The sequence below is a fragment of the Cyprinus carpio genome, chromosome A20 (genome assembly GCF_018340385.1).
Source record: "Cyprinus carpio isolate SPL01 chromosome A20, ASM1834038v1, whole genome shotgun sequence".
Lineage (NCBI taxonomy): Eukaryota > Metazoa > Chordata > Actinopteri > Cypriniformes > Cyprinidae > Cyprinus > Cyprinus carpio.
Genome location: NC_056591.1, coordinates 26,406,899 through 26,427,825, shown reverse-complemented (window position 1 = coordinate 26,427,825; position 20,927 = coordinate 26,406,899). Strand labels below are relative to the sequence as shown.

The window sequence follows — 20,927 nt, the reverse complement described above, 5'->3', positions numbered from 1 at the left end:
AGATGAACACTTACCGAAGTGAAGCAACTTATGTTTACTTGATTATCCAGACATCATTTTTTTATATATATATTTTTTTTCAAAATCGTGTTAAAATGCGAGTATCAAGTATGATCATCAGACTTTTGGAGAATGTTTGTTTCCAGAACCTTCACTGTTACTCAGTGGAGGAATGATCTTCCCAAGCCTCTGAAACATCTCAAATCTCATCTTCTGAGGAACGTTTATTTGTTCATCTCTCAATCATCATTGTATTGCATTGCATTATATGTTTTAAAACTACAGAGCTTTGATCATAAAATGAAGCATTACTCTTACATCTTATCTTACTAAAATATATTATTGGGAGATGTAGAGTGGCAACTGATATTTATATGCATGTTATGTAAGGATGTGCTATACTGTGTAGTCACTGATTTCCATTACAAACTATCAAAATTTCATCTTACTTGGCCATATTTTATTATAGTAAAAGTACAGTAACCAAGTTTTTTTTTTTTTTTTGGCAAATGGATTACCATTTGTATAGTTTTCCAACAAATTCCATGGTTAAACTATGGTTGGTGTAGCAAAACCATGGTTAATTTTTGGTTATCATGGTTTAACAATAGCAACCATTATTTTTGGATTTATTTTTATTATAGTAAAACATCATTCATTTTCTTAAATGTTGTGGTGTTGCCCTAGCTCCCTCTAAACCTATTATAAAACGATATGAATATTTGTCTGCTAAATTACTACTGTAATATAACAATAGATAATACTGATGTACTTTACAGTATTTTGAGTGATGAGTAATGCAGGTGCTAGCAGTTTAATGCTTAACTAAGTAAACAAAGACAAAACTACAATAGGGGAAGTCGTGGCCTAATGGTTAGAGAGTCGGACTCACAATCCAAGGGTTGTGTGTTCGAGTCTCGGGCCGGCAGGAATTGTAGGTGGGGGGAGTGCATGTCCAGTGCTCTCTCCACCCTCAATACCACGACTGAGGTGTCCTTGAGCAAGGCACCGAACCCCCAACTGCTCCCCGGGCGCCGCAGCATAAATGGCTGCCCACTACTCCGGGTGTGTGTTCACAGTGTGTGTGTGTTCACTGCTGTGTGTGTGCACTTTGGATGGGTTAAAAGCAGAGCACGAATTCCGAGTATGGTTCCCCATACTTGGCTGTATGTCACGTCACTTTCACTTTTTTACTATTTACAGATGAAACTGACCTTCACTTGAAGTCCTGAACCTGGTCAGCAGATTTGCCTCTCTGCTCCACCTGCATGATTCCACTCCATTCTCAATTCTCTCGCATTGATTAGCCTACTACGGATCAAAACCGTTTGGCGGAGGCGCGGATTACCAGTCACAACTAACTGATTCATGATTTATTAGAGATTTGTTGTCGAATGGCGAATTTGGAAATAATCACTTTAGTACATTTGGCATGCAAGGGGTTTGGTGGACAAGATGGCGCCAGTGAGCTTTGGCGACGAGAGTGTGTGCATACTTCTGGTCTTGCGAAGCTCGCATTTACTGAAAGGGAAACTTACATACGAAACTTGGCTAGATAGATTTAATTAATGGTTTTTGAATTAAACAGCGGATAGTGATATATCAAAGACATGAGAAAACATCCTCCCTACATTGCATACCTCTGTGTGGAAATTCATCAAGATACAACACGGAGATTGCTTTATTCTTTCTTCTGTTGGTTATGCAGTTCAGCGTCAGCGGTTAATCAGTCCAGGGATCTTTTCATTCAAACACAAACCACTCAAATGTGCAATACTTTGCATTTTCGGAGAGCTGATTTTGTTCTGACTGTTATCTATAAGATCATACTCTTTCTGACTGTCAAACGAGACGCTCAGAGATTTCTGATAAAGCATGTATGTTTTATTATCTTTATTTGATAACATAATTTATAACTGTAACTGTACAATTGAAAGTAATGTAATTATGGTAGGTTTGCATTAATTAAAAGATCGGTGTTTGTATTCATGTGTGTTTTATTAATGTTTATCTGTTTTGTGAAAGATCTGCAGCGTAAATCATCTATGTATTTTATGATTTCTTTTGCATTAATTATCAGATAAAACAAATATTAAAATTAGTCACGGCCAGTTTTTTTTTTCTTTTTTCATTCAAAAAATATATTTGATGCAAAGTTAACTGTGTAAAATATTAAAATATGTTGAGAAAATAATGATGAAACAAACTGATGTATGTGCACAATTGAGAAATGGATATTTATGAAGATAAATATATTAACGTCTCACAAGGTTAATATTTCATTTAAAAAAAATATATTAAAAATCATTGTAATACAAACATTTTCGAGAAATAAGTCATTTGTACATTTACATAATTAGGGGTAAGGGAAAAAGACATGTAGCTTTGTGTACACACCATGAGTTCAGCTTTCATTTGTGAACAGTAGTTATTAACATTAGTGTATTTAATGCATTCACCAGACCCAACATACGTAAGTTTCAAATGCACTGGCTCAGTTAACATATAGTATATTAATAATAGCAGTGTAGCTCTTATTTGCATTTGAAGTGATATTATAAATCCTGTAAACATATTAATAGTTAGTAATATTTAGATTTTTCCGGTACTCTGCACTGGCATTTAGCACAACATCAACAATAAAAACACACCGGAAATCCAAGATGGCGGATATATGCAACTTGCCCATTATTTGATAATAATAATAATAATAATTATTATTATTATTAAAATAATTATGGTTACTGGTAAGAAATGCGGGCCTGACTCTCGTTGTCAATCCCAAAAACTGGGAACGTCGCCCATGAAAGTAATGATTTTTTATTTTTCTTTCTCTGTAGACATTTTGTTTGGTTTAAGCAGGGTGCCCAGACGTCCTGGCCAGGATTTCTATATTGCCTGCCTAAAGATGCTATTGAAAATAGCTGGGGTTTCATACATTATACGTAGGTATCCGTTGATTCCGCTCTTTCTGCACGCCATGATTGGTCGAGTATGTATATTGCCTGCACATTATTGGTCGAACTACCTTTCAATCATTACCTTCAGAAAGTATGAAAACGCTACTAGGAAAACAAAGCCAAAACATGGACGTTTTTGGCAATTTAGAGAAGAGGACACATGGTGACCCTAGTTTAAGCATCTAAATGCCTTTCAGACCCGGTGAGCATCATAATGTGCGTCGGTAGGCTGAAGTGACATCATTATTTTGATACCGTCAGGGGTCACGCTGCATTCCTCTCGATGACATCTGGACGGACTTCAAACCCGTCCGTTTCAAATTAAATTCTAGACCGGTTCTGCTGGAAGCTGCTCAACAGTTATGAGACGCTTCTCTAGTGGGAATGTGGGACACATTCATGTGTCTGAACAACATTAAATGTGGGCTGTTATGCAACAATTTTGGCGATAAATCAATGAAGCCCCTAATAGAAGCTTCCAGTCCATTTGGAAGTGGTTCCTTATGGGAGAAAGAGACTTTGTACACATGCATTTAATATTAGTCATGTGAAATTTAGTTCACGGATTACAATGGCTGCAAAGGTCAAATCTGCTCCCTAAAATATGAAGCACATGAATTTATGCTCAAAATATTACAAATCTATGGTCTGGGAGGAAAACTGTATTGATCCCAGGAAATAAATGCAATAATTACATACATGCAAGGTGGCCACTGTGTTGACCTTTTTTTTTTCTCTCTACAATTTTGCAATTAATTCAATCAAAAAACAGCTGATTCAAATGACCAATGGTGAATGGAGGGAGTGTTTGAAAACCATTAAATACATACATTTTGGTCTCAGTTGCAGGATGTATTTACAAGTTTGATGGATCAACAACACAGCAGCTTCAGAATTCATGTTTGAAGCATAACTGGTCATTTATTGGTCATTTATGTTGTAGAACAAAATGTGAAAGTCTCAAGTTAACCACAGACCATAAATGTACTCAAAAGTCAAAAACCACTAGTTTAATTTTTAGGAAAATTAGCCCTTCTGATTGGCCTCATGATCTCGATTGGGCTAAAAACATTATTAAAACATTCTTTTGCTGCACTGCAAGCACTTATATTTGCTTTGACAAACACATTTCACTGATGCTTTGAAGCGTTTCCTTTTGAAACAGTAAAGTTGGGGTGGGTCAAATAAAATAACCTATAATTTTGGACTGAAAGCAATGAATGCACTCTAGATTATTTCAGTTTAAGTATAAGAATTTAGATTTCACACATGAGCTAAAAGCCTGCTTTTGATTTCATAAGACATTTAAGCATAGTTTGGGTGTTAAATCCTTTATCAAATGACACCAGCAATAAAATGTGAATCTTATGCAAGATTATACTTATACAAAAATGCCACACTTAATATTTTCAGTAGTTTTATTGAAAAATGCCTTCTCTGTTTCAGAAATAAATAAGAAAATAAGGCTGTGGAATTCACAATGTGCAGTTACAAACATGAAGCAGCAATACTATATATATAGTCTTGCACGCAAATGCCAAAACTGCATTTGATACTGATAAAACAACAATTACAACAACTATATTCTGAATTAAAAAAAAAAAGGAAAAACAAACAACTACAAATGAAAAAAATAAACAAAAAAACATACTAAATATACACCACAGACATGCAATTCCACCTTTGGTAAAAATCAGCTGTGAGGTTAAATCAAACATTCATCCTATAAGATCAATATCTGATTTATAATATCGAGATGGAGAGCATGTTTTACTGCAGATGTTAACAAAACAACAACAACAAAAAAGACAATCTCTCAGGTGAATGAAGACAGTGATGAATAATAATGTGTATTCGTACATAAGTGATGAATGGTGAATATGCAGATGACTGGAAGAGGCGATGATCTTTGGAAACACTTCAAAGTTAATAAATTATCAAACACCTTTCACCTGCACGCTGCGATGTGTGACATGTCATTGATTCCAACCGTACACATATTCAATGCTATTTTACAAGCGATGGAGTACAGAAAGAAGCTTTGAGGCTATATTAGGAGATTCATGCGTCTGATCGGCTGAATTCACAAAAGGTTTGAAGGGTTAAATTATCTGTACATGCCGTTGAAACATCAACAAACAAATAACATGATCCAATGAACCCCCCCACCCCTCCTTTTTTTTTTTTTACCACGCTTTCCTTTCAGATCCCGTCTCTGGCAGTGACCTCTTGCGCCGTTGGTTTGGTGAAATCTCAAAGTCTTCTTCTGGGATTGGGACTATTTGCTCGGCATCAGGTGGATACTGTTCTGCTTGGAGATACGGCAGTGGCCAATTGAGTCACTCAACAAGCAAAATGCAATTGTTACCTTCCTCTATGTGGCTACGGTAAGTGCAAAGGGTTAGAAAGTGCTTGTTGATGGGTTGTAAATGGGTCAGTGCTTTATGTACTCTACTGTGCAAAAGTCTTGGGCCACTAGTATTTTCACCCACAACAAAATAGTTTTAAGTCAGTTATTTCTATCAGTTATTAAAATCTCACAGGATTATTACAATTAACGGCAAGAGGAAAGTTTGGAAATGTAAATGGATATTTCCTACTGACACACTAAAGCACAATATAGAAATAAAACCATTTTTTGTTGGTGAAAATACTAGTGGCCTAAGAATTTGCACAACAGGGTCCAAAAGCCTGAAAACTCATGTAAAAATGCTTCCAAATTACATCAGCAAAACAATTTGATTGATGAGCTAATTTGCTACCTAGATGAAAGATCTTCAACTTTCCTTTTTCCTACAACTCACACAAGGTCATTAGTTAGATTCCCATCCACTGCACATGCTGACAACATAAATTACTAGAATACAATCTAACCAACTTTGGATAAATGTGTCTGCCCAAATACACAAATGTCAAAAAACCTACATAAAACTTTAGCAAATTTTCAGATTTCATTGAAAAATATACATTTTCAGTGAGGTTTCAGACTTTTGGACCCCAGTGTTTGTATATAGGGTTAATTCAGGACAATTGGACCATTTTTCCCAGTTATCTCAAATGGAAAAAAGTCGCCCGTTGTACCTGAATTCATCCTATATTTATAGACATTGTGAAATTACTATCAAAAATAATGGCTGCTGATATGGGCAAGTTGGAGTGCTAAAGAATGAAAACATGAAAACTGAAATCAAGAACTCAACCACATGCCCATTCAGATATTCACCTAAACCCTTACTAACAGACAAATGAAAGAGAAATGATCTCTCGCTGATACAGAAATAAACCTTATACTGGCAAGATGAGCGTGTACATACATACATACATACTAAAAGAGAAAAGAAAAGAAACCTCCAGGGTCCAATGAACAAAAAGAAACTGACCCTGAGATCACTTAAGGCACGCAGTAAAATAAGAGGCACTAGTGTCAGCACAATCAAATCAGTTCAATCCAACCACAATACTAAAAATAAAACTATTGCTTTTTAGTGGACTGGGATTCACTTACTAGGCATGATTAGTTTATGTACAGATAAACAAACCTCTTGGAGTTAACATGCTAAATGACAGTTGTTTTGGCTACAGATCCACCTGGTTAGTATTTGTTGTGGTTGCTGGTGTGTTTTTGCGTGTTTTGGTCATGCGTCTCCAGCCGACTGCAGCTTGTTTTGGGTTGTTTTGGCTGCCGTCACTGATGCCCGTGGCTGTGAGTTGTTGTTAGTACCCATCCGCAGATTTGTTTGCTTTTATTCAATCGCTTAATCATCTCCGTGGTTGGTTATCCGCACAGAGCCCAATAACATGTGATTTTCTCAGGATTTCAAAGTGTAAGCAGCACAGGTGGTTTAGAAAGTTTATGAACCTGGAACAGGTCAAAGAGGGGGTTAGAATTCTTTGCCAGACAAATCACAAACTGAAAATCAGCTTCTGATACTGTGATACTAAGAGGGTGAGAATCCGGAGCACGTTTCATTCCGAAATCAAAAGATTTTTAATTTTTTTTTAATTGTACTGTGCATGAAAATGAAAGAAAATTATGCTTATTTATAGGACAATTATTTAATCTTCTATCTTAGTCGTTCTAAAGCCTTTCTTTTGTGTAGAAAGACTGTCCTAGTCATAATTTCTATGCAATTTCAATGTCAATGCAAACTGAAGCTTTAAAAAGGATGAAAAAGTTTAATAAAAGTAGTCCACATGTCATTCGAGAGCTTTGTTCAAAGAAAAACCTGGAAACTAAATCCAATGTCCACGTTTTTAAAGAATCAATCTTTTGAGTCAGATCTTTTTAATGAATCATTTGACTCTGTGTTTACAAAACATTTGTTTGGTTCTCAAGTTCAGCTTACAGACTCAATCACTGACTTATCATGGAATAACAACTTGGTCTGTGTCTCACATAAAGTTAGCATATGTAGTTTTGTACATTATAGATATGGAAATGAATGTTTTGAATGTCTTTACACTACCGTTCAAAAGTTTGGGGGCGGTGAAATAATAATACTTTCATCCAGAAAGGATGCATTAAAACGCATCAAAAGTGACACTGAAGACTGGAGTAATGGCTGCTGAAAATTCAGCTTTGCATCACAGGAATAAATTACATTTTAATGTGCTCATGAACTGCGTTTTTTTTTTTTACTGTTCTCTGAGGGCTACTTATAATGTTATCAAGATCTTTAGATCAAAAAACATAATAACTGAGAAGTTATAGGTTATTTTCTGTCCTGTTTTGCCCCCTCATCAGAACGCTCTGTTTGAATAGATGTGATGGATTGTAAACGCCCTCTGCTCTGATTGGCTAACAGTTGTGTGTGTTTGACAGCTACAGCCTTCATAGATGGACGCTGCTGTGATTTAGGTTTAAAACTCATAAATAGTACATATCAAACGATCTGTAATAACAGAAAAAGCAATAGTGAGCACATAATAAAAAGAGTTCCTCACACTTGTGTGGAGTGTCATTACTGTCAGATCCATTATATTCACCACAGCATCGTTTTTTAGTTTCAATCTTTCTTAAAATCCTGCGTCAAATTGTGTTTTCTTTGTAAATGAATCCGCAGTAAAACAAAGTGAACAAAGGACCACGTTCTTACTGATGTTTTTTTTGCTGCTCTCTTTATTTACACTACATGCGTGAATCGGTGGGTGGGGCTAAACAGGCAGTGATGTAGAAGCAGGGGCTGATCATCTTCTGCGGAGGCGGGGTTTAGTCACACTATTACGTCATAAAGTGGCTCGTTCCACAAGCTGTTGTTTTGGCAGATTGGCTTCAATATAAGCTGTTTTTAGACTAACAAGAAAGTGTTGAGTTCTGTAAATTACAGGATGTTTTTACAGTACAATGACCTCTACATGTCAAAAGATCAAGTGGATTTTATATCAAAGTAATGGTAAAAGTCATAAAAATGGCTTCATTTTCTTTATTTTTTCTTTTTTTCTTTTGATTTTGGAGTGAAATATGACTCATGCATGAAAGGTTTGATAAGATTCACCCATGATAATCTGCATTACTTTGCTGTAACTGGCTACATCATCTACTGCTCAGTTCATGCACTGCGTTACACTACACATGCTATTAATGTTATTTCTACTGACATGCACCGGGCACAGCTAGAACATGAGGGACGTACCTCTGTAACCTTGTCCGTTATATGGGATACCGACACACTGAGAGGAGTCACAGTAGCCAGGTGGGCCGGGCGGACCGCGTACACCGCTGACACCGTTGCGACCGGGAGGACCGCGGCTGCCCGGAGGGCCAGTTGAACCAGGAGAGCCGACTCTGGACTCACCAGGTGGGCCTACAGAAATCAGGAAAAATACTGTCTCAGAAACAGCCTTTAAATGTGACATAAATAGGGGCTTAAAAGAGAATAAACTTTCAGAAGTATTATCTATATAATAATAATACAGTTTTGCAAACACTGAAATTTTTAGGTGCAAAATTTTTTCTATTGATTGCAGCATGAAATCATACATATATTTCAGGTTTTATCTGCAGTATAAATGTTTAGTATAAATACATTTCTTCACCATTAGCATCACCAAACAGAACTGCACAAACAATGACTGTTTCCAAACAAGGGACTTAAAATTTAATTTTTAGAAATATTATCAATTTGACTGCACTGATACTGCTGGATAATAACTCAATTGAGGGACTTTTGCGATATTGACAGTTGTTGATCGTGACTAAATCATTGTTGAACAAGTGATCTGAATATTGAGTTAGTTTAATGTTCAAAATATGTATTTTTTCAAAAATCATTTTAGTACAAACTTTAAATTGCATAATTTTTTGCTGCAGAACTCATACATACATTTCAGGTTTTAAGCAACATTAGCATCACTAAACAGAATTGTATGAACAATGACTGTTTTCAAACAGGTTTCTGACTACAAACATGGGCTTAAAAGAAAATGAACTTTCAGAAATATTATTGATTTGACTGCACTGACACTGCTGGATGAGAACTGAACTGAACTGGATGACATTATTTTCTTCGATAGAGCTGTCTTTCGTTCCTCAATAAAGTTTCTCGTTAATAAGGAACTTTTGCAACATTGATTTAGTTATTGAAAAAAAAAGAAAGAACTGAGCCACTTTTCAGCTGAAACTGACGTAATTTTATAACTGCTGAAATTTTACGACACTGCTATTTTCCTGTTTATTTCTGTGATGCTGCTTTGAAAAAAATCTGTACTGTATAAAGCACAATATAAATGAATGTGATTTGACTTGAATTAACATACAGTTTCTTTGAGGGAAAAGTCTGGAAGAGATATGTCTGCTCATTTTTTAAGTGTTACGTAACTTAAAACGCAACATATCCAATAGCTCTGTGCCTAAAAATGAAAGTGGCGGATGTTGAGTTCAAATATAGCATAATCTCCTATGAAAAAAGGAAAAAACGTCACAAAATCACAATTTTCTTTGCCATTTCTAGCTTTTTCATGACTGTATTCCTATAGGTTTTAGCACATGAAACATACCAGGTGGTCCAGTGGATCCTCTCTGTCCTTTCTCTCCAATGCCTGGACTTCCTCTGTCTCCCTTTTCTCCGGCTGGTCCTAATGAAAACACACATTAACACAGATATATAAATACCCCCCATCACACACACATAGCTGCAAATATGCATCTGTAACACACTGCTAAATGTGCCATAGACAAACGTCTGGATGCAGAAATGCTGAAAGATGCATTTCTAATCAGGTACTTGCATTCTTGAAGCAATACCATAGAAGATACATTTTGGGTTCCATAAAGAACAGTTTTTAAATGTACCATTTTTTCTTAGTGTTAAGAACATTTAAAAAATCTAAAGAACTTTTTTCAACTGTGGAATGGAAATATTCTGTGATGGAACCATCAATCCCAACAAAGAAGCTTTACTTTTAAAAGTGTATGAGAGTGTTTCCTTTTAATTTAGACAGTAAACCGCATGGCAGCTCACTAGACATCGATTATTTGTCTTAGCATTTCTACATATACTGTACAGCGAGGGCAGAAGTCCAAACTAACCACAGTTCTTGAGGCTGATTAAAATCACATGGTTGTATTTGGCATGGTTTTCTGTTTATGTTTTAGTTTTGGCTATTGTTTCTGGTACCTCGTTCTCCCTGTTGACCAGGCAACCCTGGACTTCCGGGAAGGCCATTTCTGCCTATCCGACCGGGCTCTCCGCGTGGTCCCATGGGTCCGGGAGGTCCAGGAGGGCCAGAAGGCCCAGGACTGTTGCTGTGATAGTTGCTGGGGATCTGGTTCAACACTTCGTTGAATCGACCCATTTGTCCTGTAAAACGTAAACCGTGAAACAGAAGATTAAAATGAAATGTAACCCTTGGGATCATCTGAACATCATATCTTTTAAAATGATCAAAAGTGACAGTAAAGACATTTATAATGTTTCAAATAAATGCTGTTCTTTTGAACTTCCAATTCATCAAGAATCCTAAAAAAAAAAAAAAAACTATTCCACAAAAAAATGAGGCAACACAACCGTTTTCAATATTGATAATAATCAGAAATGTTTCCTGAGCAGCAAATCAGCATATTAGAATGATTTCTGAAGGATCATGTGACACTGAAGACTGGAGTAATGATGCTGAAAATTCAGTTTTGCATCACAGGAATGACATTTTACAATATATTCAAATAGAAAACAGTTACTTTAAAGGGGTCATATGATGCTTTTTTAAAGATCATTATTTTGTGTATTTGGTGTAACAGAATATGTTGACATGCTTTAATGTTCAAAAAACACATTATTTTTCAAATACCGTACATTATTGTAGGTCCTCTATGCCCCGCCTCTCTCAAACGCGTCGTTTTTTTTACAAAGTCCCTCCTTCCGACAAGCGCAGTCTGCTCTGATTGGCCAACTGACCCAGTGCATTGTGATTGGCTGAAGACCGCAAGCACTCGTCGGAAATGTAACGCCATTTTCTATAATCGCGAGCTTCATCTTTCAAAATAAATGTAAAGACAGTTAATAATATCCTTAGTTTTACCATCAGTTCGAGCCCGAAAGGGGAACAGAGTCGCGTGACAGACACAGTGATAAAGCTCCTATGTGTCTGCAGTACACAAGTCACGGACGGTTAAGACAGCTGACTCTGTGATGTGGCCCGGTCTCTCTCTCTCTCTCTCTCACACACACACACACACACACACACACACACGCAAAACTCCACATTTGAACAGTCCATAGCAAATACTTAAACTAATAACAAAACAAACTTACAGTAGCTGATTCAGAAGCACCAGATTGTCGTAGCAAAGTCAGAATTACAGGTTCACGAAACGGTCGTCCATAAAATGCGTTGCTGTTCTGTTGTAAGTAATCTTAAAGATTCCTTAATGCGTCTACTTTTGGAAGGACAAATAAAGTGCTTTTGCTTTCTCCTAGATACACACAGCATCTCCCTGACATGACTGCTTCAGCACTAACTGCGGTTACTGAAACCACGCCTTCTTTCTTTCTGTGAACATTTGGGCGGCATTACGCAAATATTTCCACATAGTGACGTAGATATGTGGGCGTGGCAGAATCTTAACTTAAAGAATATCTCTTTGGTTTTGAGACTTTAGTTTTTGCAACTGCAGGGATCTTATCTATTCACAAACAGCTTGTAACACTCCAAAGAGAAAGAAAAACTTAAAATCGCATCATATGACCCCTTTAAATTGTAATAATATTTCACAATTTTACTGCTTTTACTAAATTTTTTTATCAAATAAATGCAGATTTGGTGAGCAGAAGAGACTTTTCAAAAATTCAAATTGCATAAATTACAAACATTTTTGGCTTCAGAACATTCTACTGGACATAATGCATTACCGTTCACGAGCTGTTCACACACTTGTCTGGCAATAGAGCGCATCATGCTCTGGGATGCGATGTCTCCCTAGGAGGATGAATACGAGATGTTAACGTCTCCTCCACTCAAACTCTTGCGAAATGATGAAAGTAGATATTAAAATCATCACTCACTCTGTCTCCTTTGTCTCCTTTAACCCCAGCAGGTCCCTGTATGAATGTAAATCATATTTCTCTTCAAATTGACTGTGACGCATCCAAACATGAACTAAAATCACTGGCTTGCTCCTGACTTATGCCCGAAACCGCGCTGTGCATTTCAGTAAGTAAATACTTATTGAACTGATTTGCAAAAAATGTGCATCGTGTTAAGACTATTTCCTTTCTTAACTTTTGGGGGAAAAAGGTCAAAAATAGTCTTAATGTGTTTGGTTAAAACTCACAGAATGGTGCCACTTGTGTTGTGTTGTAAGACTAAACATATGACTATTCAAAGCAACATGAATTAATCAGATGTTTTTTTTCTAAAAGGAGTCAAAATAGACTAAAAACAGATTTAAATGAGTCACTAGTTGTTAAACAGTGAGTATTAATTTGTAAAGTGAATGTAAACAGCAGATCAGATCACTTTAATAAGAAATGCTTGAGTTCACACTGAGATTTCTGATTTTACCAAATCTTGGCAAATCTTAGCACAGTTTCAGAGATCTAGAAGTTTAGAAGAAACACAAATGAGATCACTGGGGTCTTTTTCTTAGAAGGAAAATCAGCAGGAGGCTTCAGCCTTCAAACAACAGATATATTAAAGAAAAGGTTTTTTTATCTTTTTTTTTTTTTTTACTAATTAAGCGAATTAGTGTCAGTGTCAGTATCATGCTGTTATTTGTCTATGAAAACCTAAAGGTTTCATACCGGAACACCAGTATCTCCATTCTTTCCAGGCTTTCCAGTAGGTCCCGGCATTCCAGGGGCTCCTGGGGGTCCCTGAACAAAAGAATAACAGCTCTGGTCTTCAGCAAAACAGATGTCTGCAATACAGTCTCACATCTGAGTAAAAGAAAACAAATTTAACAACACTCCCTCTCCTCCCCCCAAAAAATCAAGAACATACCATAGGTCCTTGTGGGCCCATGGGTCCCACCGGCCCTTCCTTCCCTGGGGGTCCCTGCGTTGATAACATACATGCACAGATCCACATTAGACTGATATCACACATGTTCATTCAGATCCAAATGAATCATATCTTAATGAGTCTCTCAAAGAAACATCTGTGTTTTGTTTGAGCCCCAAATGAAAATGAAGAACATGAAGCCTATTTAAAGGACTACTAAGATGTTTTGCATTGTGATATTATTTTTTAAAACTGTATTACAGTAATGAGAGTATGTGAGGAAAATGTGGTTAATTGCTATGAAACTTACTGAATTTTTAATTATTAAAAAAAACATTATTTTTTAGTAAAAAATATAAATTATAATAAGAATTCTCTGTACATTAATGATATACTTACAGTATGTAAAAAATAGCAATTTTAAAACAAAGTTGACCAAAGTGCTTTATAGTATAATAATAATAATGTGTAATTATTATTATAAATATATATTTTATTCTAAAATAAAAGAATACATATTTTATTCTTAAAAATATAATGATAAATAATAATAATAATAATAAATTAATAATTATTAAAAACATTAAAAACATAAAGCATAACTTAAAGGCAGTACAGCTATTCACAATTTAAAGATGAAATACATCACAAATTAATAAAATCTACATTTAAATATTATATAATTAAAATTATATTAAATTAAGTCTCTTTTTTTTTCATTTGATTTTAAAAGTTTGAAATATGCTTGAAAAGTAAGTTATCATAAGTTTCACCCTAATGTGTTGTACACTGAAGTTTTCACTCACCCGTATTCCAGCAGGTCCAATAGGCCCGATGGCACCAGCCGGTCCCGGTGGACCTAGAGAAAGAATGGAAGAAAAGGCAAAAGCTAAAACTAACAGTCTCAGTGCCAGAGTCTCACACTAGGTTCATATTAGCACAGGTCGCTTACCTCCGACCAAACAAATCAAACTAATTTACACAAACAATTTCCCACCAACACACAAGATATCCTCCATTTCTTTCTTGCTAGCTTGCTTGCTTTCTTTCTTTGTCACCCCTGCTTCTCCTTTGATGTCTTGGCATTAGATTTACAGGGTACTTAATATATTCCAGATCCATTTTACTGGCCGTCATAAACCCCGGCTGCATTCTCTGCAAGTCATTAAATGCATGCTGTTATAGTAACTCCTCCAACATGGTCACCTGCACGGCTGAGCCCACTCTTCATTAAGACGGATCGGATATCTCAGTCCGTCCTGGAGAATTCACAAAATGACCTTGCAGTATAACCACAACAGTGAGAAAAACTTCTACCTTTTTTGTCTTCCTCTTAATTTGTTAATTAACTCAAAAAAAACAAAAAAACAAAACACATCTCTCCTGCTTTCAAACTGGATCAGGAACCAGTGTTCATTGTCCACTTGTCAATGTTCAATGTCCAATGCTTTTTGATTGTGGCTCGTCTTATAATCACCCTTCTGAATCTTCAGAAATCTTCCACACTTTCCTTAGATGAATGTTCACTATGTTCTTTTACATAATGGGCACTAAAGCTTTCAGAGCTTAAAAATCACTATAAATATAGTCCATAAGTCTTCTGAAGTCATATGAGTAACAGACTGAAATTTAAGTCATTATTTGCCAAAAAAATTCCCCTCCTATTCAGATCTCAGTTGAATAGCGATCTATTCAGTCACAAAGTTATCGTTTGGCTTCAGATTTGAACAGAACACAAGTCGCATGAACTTTTATGATACTTCCGTGGTGTCTTTTTTTAAGTTCAAAACATGAATGATTCATGGAAGAAATAAACTCATACAGTTTTGGAACAACATGTAATAATGTGAATGAGTACATGATGCCAGAATATATTATTATTATTATTATTATTATAAAATAAAAATAATACTAAATATTAAAATAAGCATAAAAATAGTATAGCTATACATAATTTATGCACAAAATTATACTCTACAAATGTATAAAATGTACAGTTTAAGTACATTTTACAAATAATTTTACATACCGTTTTATATCAATTAAATAATTTAATATTTTGCATTCACATTGTTTAAGAAATCTTAACACAGACTTTAAACAAAATATTATTTAATTATATCATTATATCACTCCCTATGCAGCCACCAAGTCTTATTTGAATATTGATTTATTCGGTTATACTGTATAATACGTTATCTTTGGATTTGGATCTTCAGATTTAAATATAGCGCACAAGTCGTATGGCCTTTTAGGATTCTTTTATGGTGTCTATGGTGAGTTTAATTCAAAGCATGAAAGATTTAGCAAAACATCTCCTGTTGCGTTGAATGGAAGAAATTCAGTTTTGGAACAACATGAAAGTGAGTAAATGATTTAAGGAAGTTAATTAACAATACATAGTGCAACTCAAACTACAAAATCAATCACATGATCCTCTTCACTAGCTCCACACATGCTCCAAATAGTCCAACAAAAGGAACGGGAGATTTTAATGGAGAACCACAAAGTGGTACCAATTAGGACTCTGCACAATTACAGCCTCAACCCACATTTTATCACGTGGCGTGATCTGCAACCATTGTTCAGCGCTGCCTCCTAGCCATCCCCCCTCCTGAGTTATGATCTAACGTTTGCCTCAAGGAGCCCATCCAGAGAGGAAGCACAGGCTGCAGAGAGCGAATAATCCTCTCATTTCCCCCCCTAAGACTCGGGCGACTCTCCAGAGCAACACTTACTTTCTGTCCAGTTAGGCCAGCATCTCCTGGATCCCCCTTTGGACCTGGACGACCCTGCATGGAGGAAATAAAAGGAGAAAGACCTGTCAAAAGAGTGCCCAGAGATTTGGTAAAAGCTTCAGTGTGATTTAAAGAAAAATTAAACACATATATAAGTTCAGAGAACATAGACAAGAGGGAAAACGAGGTATCTAGAGTTTGTGCAAAAGTCCCTGCCATCATAATGCGGTTTTGTGGGTGGTTTTATGGTGTTGCTATATGGTTGCTAGGGTGTTCTGGGTGGTTGTTAGGTCCAGTTCTTTAGGTATGGCTTTAAGGTGTGTTCACACCAAGGACAATAACAATGATGATAAAAAAAATAAATAAAAAAAAATCTAATTTTTTAAATTCTAAAATTGTTAACCTAATTCTATGAGAACAGACCTTAGTCAAGGAAGCACCATATTTGATTTTTGACAGGAATGAAAATGAGGCTCTGAGGGACTGAAGTACAGTGCATCCAATGGATTGTAATTTTGTTTAACACCATACCAATTGTTCAGCTGACGAAATGTCTGTCTGAAAAAACTTTCATTAGACAAAAACTCCATTAAACAGTTGTGGAAATTACGTAATCTAGGATGTTCACACTATGTGTGCCATCGTAAAGACTGTAGGTCTATTCCTCATAGCCTCTTTTTCATCCGTGTTACATCCAATATGATGTCTAACCTGATTAAGGTCTACAGAGAAGTCCACACCACAACAATACTGATAACAACACAGTTGAACAATATAGTTAGAATTAATTTTAGAACATTTTTTAGTTTTTTTTATTTTCCAGATAAAAACATTGACAGCCAATCAAAACTCACTTAACACGCAAGTATTTTAAGTGGCAGACAACAAACTGCAGTGCACACTGCACAATGTTTTTGTTCATTGGTGTGGATGTATAGTTATCTTTATAATTATTGTTCTTGGTTTGAACGGGCTCTTAGTCTCTCCTTGATGTCTGTGGGATTTTCGCTGTAAAGGCAGAGTCACATTAGCAAAACATTGGCAAAATTTTGTGGGCAAAGTAGGTCCATTGTCAGTAGTGTAATGATGAATGAAGCACTTCTTACTCAGAGGTCCCTTCAAAAAAAAGGAGCTTTAAATTAGTAAATGTGGCAAATTCAAGTTGTTCAACAAAATTCAACAAACTTGAATCTAAAGCGAGATCCACATGTCACATGATTTGAAGAATCACTCAAACAGAGTGAGTTACACACTGACGTCTTCTGGGTTTGTTTCGAACCCTTAACCCCAAGTATGAGCCATAGTAATAGTGTTGCTTGCAAACAGCACTAAAACACAGCAGCTGAAACAGAGAGGGGAATATATCCAGTGAGATTTGTGTACTAGCAGCAGGATCAGGCAGTTTAAAGTGCTCTGATGAGTGTAAAGCCCCCAGACATGCAGGAATGCTGAATCCAGAGCTCGCTGCCATAATTATGCCTTCGCTACAACTCCTGGGGTAATAAATAACCTGAATAATCCCTGTTTGGTGTGTGAAGGGTTTACAGCCAGCTACTGACTTCTGACTGTGTGAGGAGACAATGGATGCATGATGAAAATTGAGATGGACTTACAGCCTCGCCAGGGATGGAGAGCCCACTAGGGCCCTGTGGTCCTGGAGGGCCCATGGGACCCGGCAAACCCATCTCTCCACGTGGGCCCATCGAACCCTGCAGGAACAGACAGAATCAACATATGAAGATGGCAATGTTCAATCTTGTAGATAAACTCGATGAATTATCTGTAATGCACAGGTTAAACCATTCTGACTTAACAAGAAAGAATAATCAGATTACTCACGACTTGACCGGGTTCTCCTCTTTCCCCTCGTGGTCCTTTGCTTCCAGGTGCACCCTGGAAAAGAAAAAATGTGTGGAGAAATTACAAAGAAAACAGTTCTGCTATCAACCCAACCAATAAGCATGTAACATTAACTAATGATTATAATTTTGATTATACTTGAGTTAACATTTTAAGGCAAGACACTACAGACAAAACCATTGTTTTTTTTTTTCATGCACTGGTCAAGATTTTAGGCTACTTTGCTTCCATAACTTGACTTCTTTTAGACTAAAGGAAAGAAAACACAGTTTATCTATTTGCATCTGTATTTTAATTACAATATATATCTTTAAAGGATATTTTCTCAAAATGAGTCAGAAATCTTCACTTACATACATCAAATTGTGTTGTTTTTTCCTATCTATATTCCGAACATTTTTATAGAAGGGTTTGTTCATGTATCAACCGCTTGATATATATTTAGCATTTTGTTCCTAAAAACTTTTTAGGAGTGGCTATTGATAGTATTGTTTGAGTTATGAGTGATAAAATTTAATATCCAAAATAAAAACCTTTTACTATTATATGTCAACAAATTAATAATTTTGAATCTGGATTTATCCAATGTTCAGACTGTTTATGTTCTGGAAGTTTATGCTAATTTGTGCATTTTAAAAAGATAATCCCTCACGCACATATTTAAACATAACATTTCAGAAAACTTGTAATACAAAACTATTGTCTTAATTTACTGTGACTAATCAGCTGGACAAGTTTGTGATATCTATTACCTTTTCACCTGTAGTGCCTTGCCTTTTAGCAAGGTGAGACAATGCAAACCAAACCATATTAATCTTATTTTGAACTGAATAAGTAAGGTCTATTCCTATTAAGTTTAAACCTTTTGCTGTCAAGCTTTAGTAGTGTACTTCAGTTGACTTACCACTGGCCCCTGAGGCCCCTGGGGTCCTGAACTGTCTGAGGTGCATGTGCAGGCATTGGGAAGAGGTGGACATTTGGATTCATCTCTCTGAATTACAGAGAAAACAAAAAATTTAAGAACAAATGGCAGCATAAGCAACAAACATCAGTGTCCATCAACCATCTACAAGCTATGTCCTGATATACGTGGATTGTGTGAATGTTTAGTTCATGGACACTTAGCTATTAAGATGTTCAGAGAGGCACAGTAAAACCGGGCTGATAACTAAAAGATTGTAGATTTAAGCAATTGACATTACTACAGTGATTACTCTGTGTCCATCACATAAAATCAGCTTGTATGCTTACGTACCTGATGATATTGGAATAAACTGCTTAAATTAAAATGCAGGTTATCATTGTGCAAAAAAAAAAAAGAAAGAAAGGTTTTGCATCAAGTTATTACGTTGAAACACTACGTAAAATAGTAGAAGATGTCCACTATGGAAAATGTATGGAAAACGATCGTTTTTTTTTTTCTTTTTTCAGATAAATCGTTGTCTTTGTTTCAGCATCCCTTGGCTTTGGGTGTGAGGACAGGCCACATAGCTACAACGCAGCTGATTAAAACCTCTTGTGTTTTGACTGCCAGAAGTACCATAATAATAATTTCCTTATGGAAGACTAAAAATACAATTAAGAGTTTGAACACAGCTGCTCTCATGGCTTGTCTTAATAGGCACACATAATGAAAGTGCGAAGGCACTTGAGTTCAACAATTTCACACTTCACAACTAAGAACCACAAATGAATGACAGTGAAACATCTCTTTAAAAATCCGTCTGCTTTTGACAAACCAAATAAAATGGAAGAGCGCACAACGAGAGATCAAAGAAAGGAAATGCTCTAACAATAGCGAGCGGTTTGGCCGAACACATGTTAAATGTCATGTTTGAATCTGGTCAACAGGGATGAATCAGAAACATATGGAATAGTATGACAGATCTGCGTGGGTGGATGAAGCTAAAAAAGATGTAGGAGGTGTGCGTGAGAGTCCACTGGCTTGTCATTTGTTTTCAATCCAAAGTGACTACAGCAACCCTCTCTGGAGCAGTCTGGGGTTAAGAGCCTTGCTAAAAGCCACAATGATCAAAGGCACGGGGTCGGATATAAACAGTGTGGTTCGTAGGTCATCCGTACCTGAAATTTAACCCAGCATTCGTGTTTTCACCTTTGTGTAACCATAGCTAGGTTTGCACCAGCTGTTCATAAGTTCGTAATTAATTCGGGAAGTCCACACTAGACACTTAGCAACTACACTGAAAAAAAAAAAAGTTTTTCGAAGATTACTGAAACATGTTTTACAAGAAAATCTGATTTCATTCTTTCTACTTCAAAATGTGTTGCTTGCTGTATCTTTGTAATTATTTGTGAAATTTACTAGCCATTTCTGACTAAAAATAGTTTTCAAACTAATTTTACTAGCTAGTCTGTAACTAACTGTGTACTTTATTTGGTTGCACTGTGTAATGCATAGTCGCATACTATGACAATTACTCAGTGATTCAATAGCAGCCTAGTGAGCAGTTTATTTCAATTTTTTTCTTGACTCATACTGTAACAAATAGTAAAATATTTCCATTGAAATACGTTACTACTTGATGATTCAAACACATACTAAAGAACATAATTTATTTTCAAATAACATGCAGAAATTGTATTTGAAACTAATAAGGATTGACAAATAAATATTAATACATTGCATAAGATATGATAATTATTTATTCTGATTTTATTTGACATGCACAACACTGATGGATGCACATAGAGGCACACTGTTTAGATCAGGTTTGTGCTGAAAAGCAGCAAACAAAGTGACTTATTCACATATGTCTGTCTTTTAAATGTAAATGAGTGTAAATGTCAGCATTATAATATACATTATGTCAAAAGGATTGAAGTCTGTCGTGTAAAATAAGAGCTTAATGATACAATTCAGTCAAACTGCTATTTTATTTCAATCATTACTCCTGGTTGAGTTACATACTGT

The 20,927-nt window shown here is 35.9% G+C and overlaps 1 protein-coding gene across 7 annotated transcripts in view; it reads right to left on the bottom strand.

Moving 5' to 3' along the window:
- Window positions 1-4,366: 4,366 nt before the first annotated feature.
- LOC109113089 (collagen alpha-1(XII) chain-like) overlaps window positions 4,367-20,927 on the bottom strand; it is a 71,394-nt gene continuing 54,833 nt past the window's right edge. For 5 of the 7 annotated variants that reach the window (XM_042778371.1, XM_042778372.1, XM_042778367.1 and 2 more), the window contains 13 exons: window positions 18,900-18,986; window positions 17,975-18,028; window positions 17,749-17,844; window positions 16,137-16,189; window positions 14,204-14,258; window positions 13,398-13,451; window positions 13,199-13,270; window positions 12,461-12,496; window positions 12,308-12,374; window positions 10,577-10,759; window positions 9,957-10,034; window positions 8,594-8,764; window positions 4,367-5,268 (listed from right to left, as the gene is read on the bottom strand). In XM_042778371.1, the coding sequence (XP_042634305.1) occupies window positions 5,147-5,268; window positions 8,594-8,764; window positions 9,957-10,034; window positions 10,577-10,759; window positions 12,308-12,374; window positions 12,461-12,496; window positions 13,199-13,270; window positions 13,398-13,451; window positions 14,204-14,258; window positions 16,137-16,189; window positions 17,749-17,844; window positions 17,975-18,028; window positions 18,900-18,986 (1,128 nt within the window). In that variant the 3' untranslated portion in view covers window positions 4,367-5,146. Of the gene's footprint in view, window positions 5,269-6,471; window positions 6,820-8,593; window positions 8,765-9,956; window positions 10,035-10,576; window positions 10,760-12,307; window positions 12,375-12,460; window positions 12,497-13,198; window positions 13,271-13,397; window positions 13,452-14,203; window positions 14,259-16,134; window positions 16,190-17,748; window positions 17,845-17,974; window positions 18,029-18,899; window positions 18,987-20,927 lie in introns of those variants that run through there. The other 2 variants (XM_042778366.1, XM_042778370.1) reach the window with 2 other exon arrangements.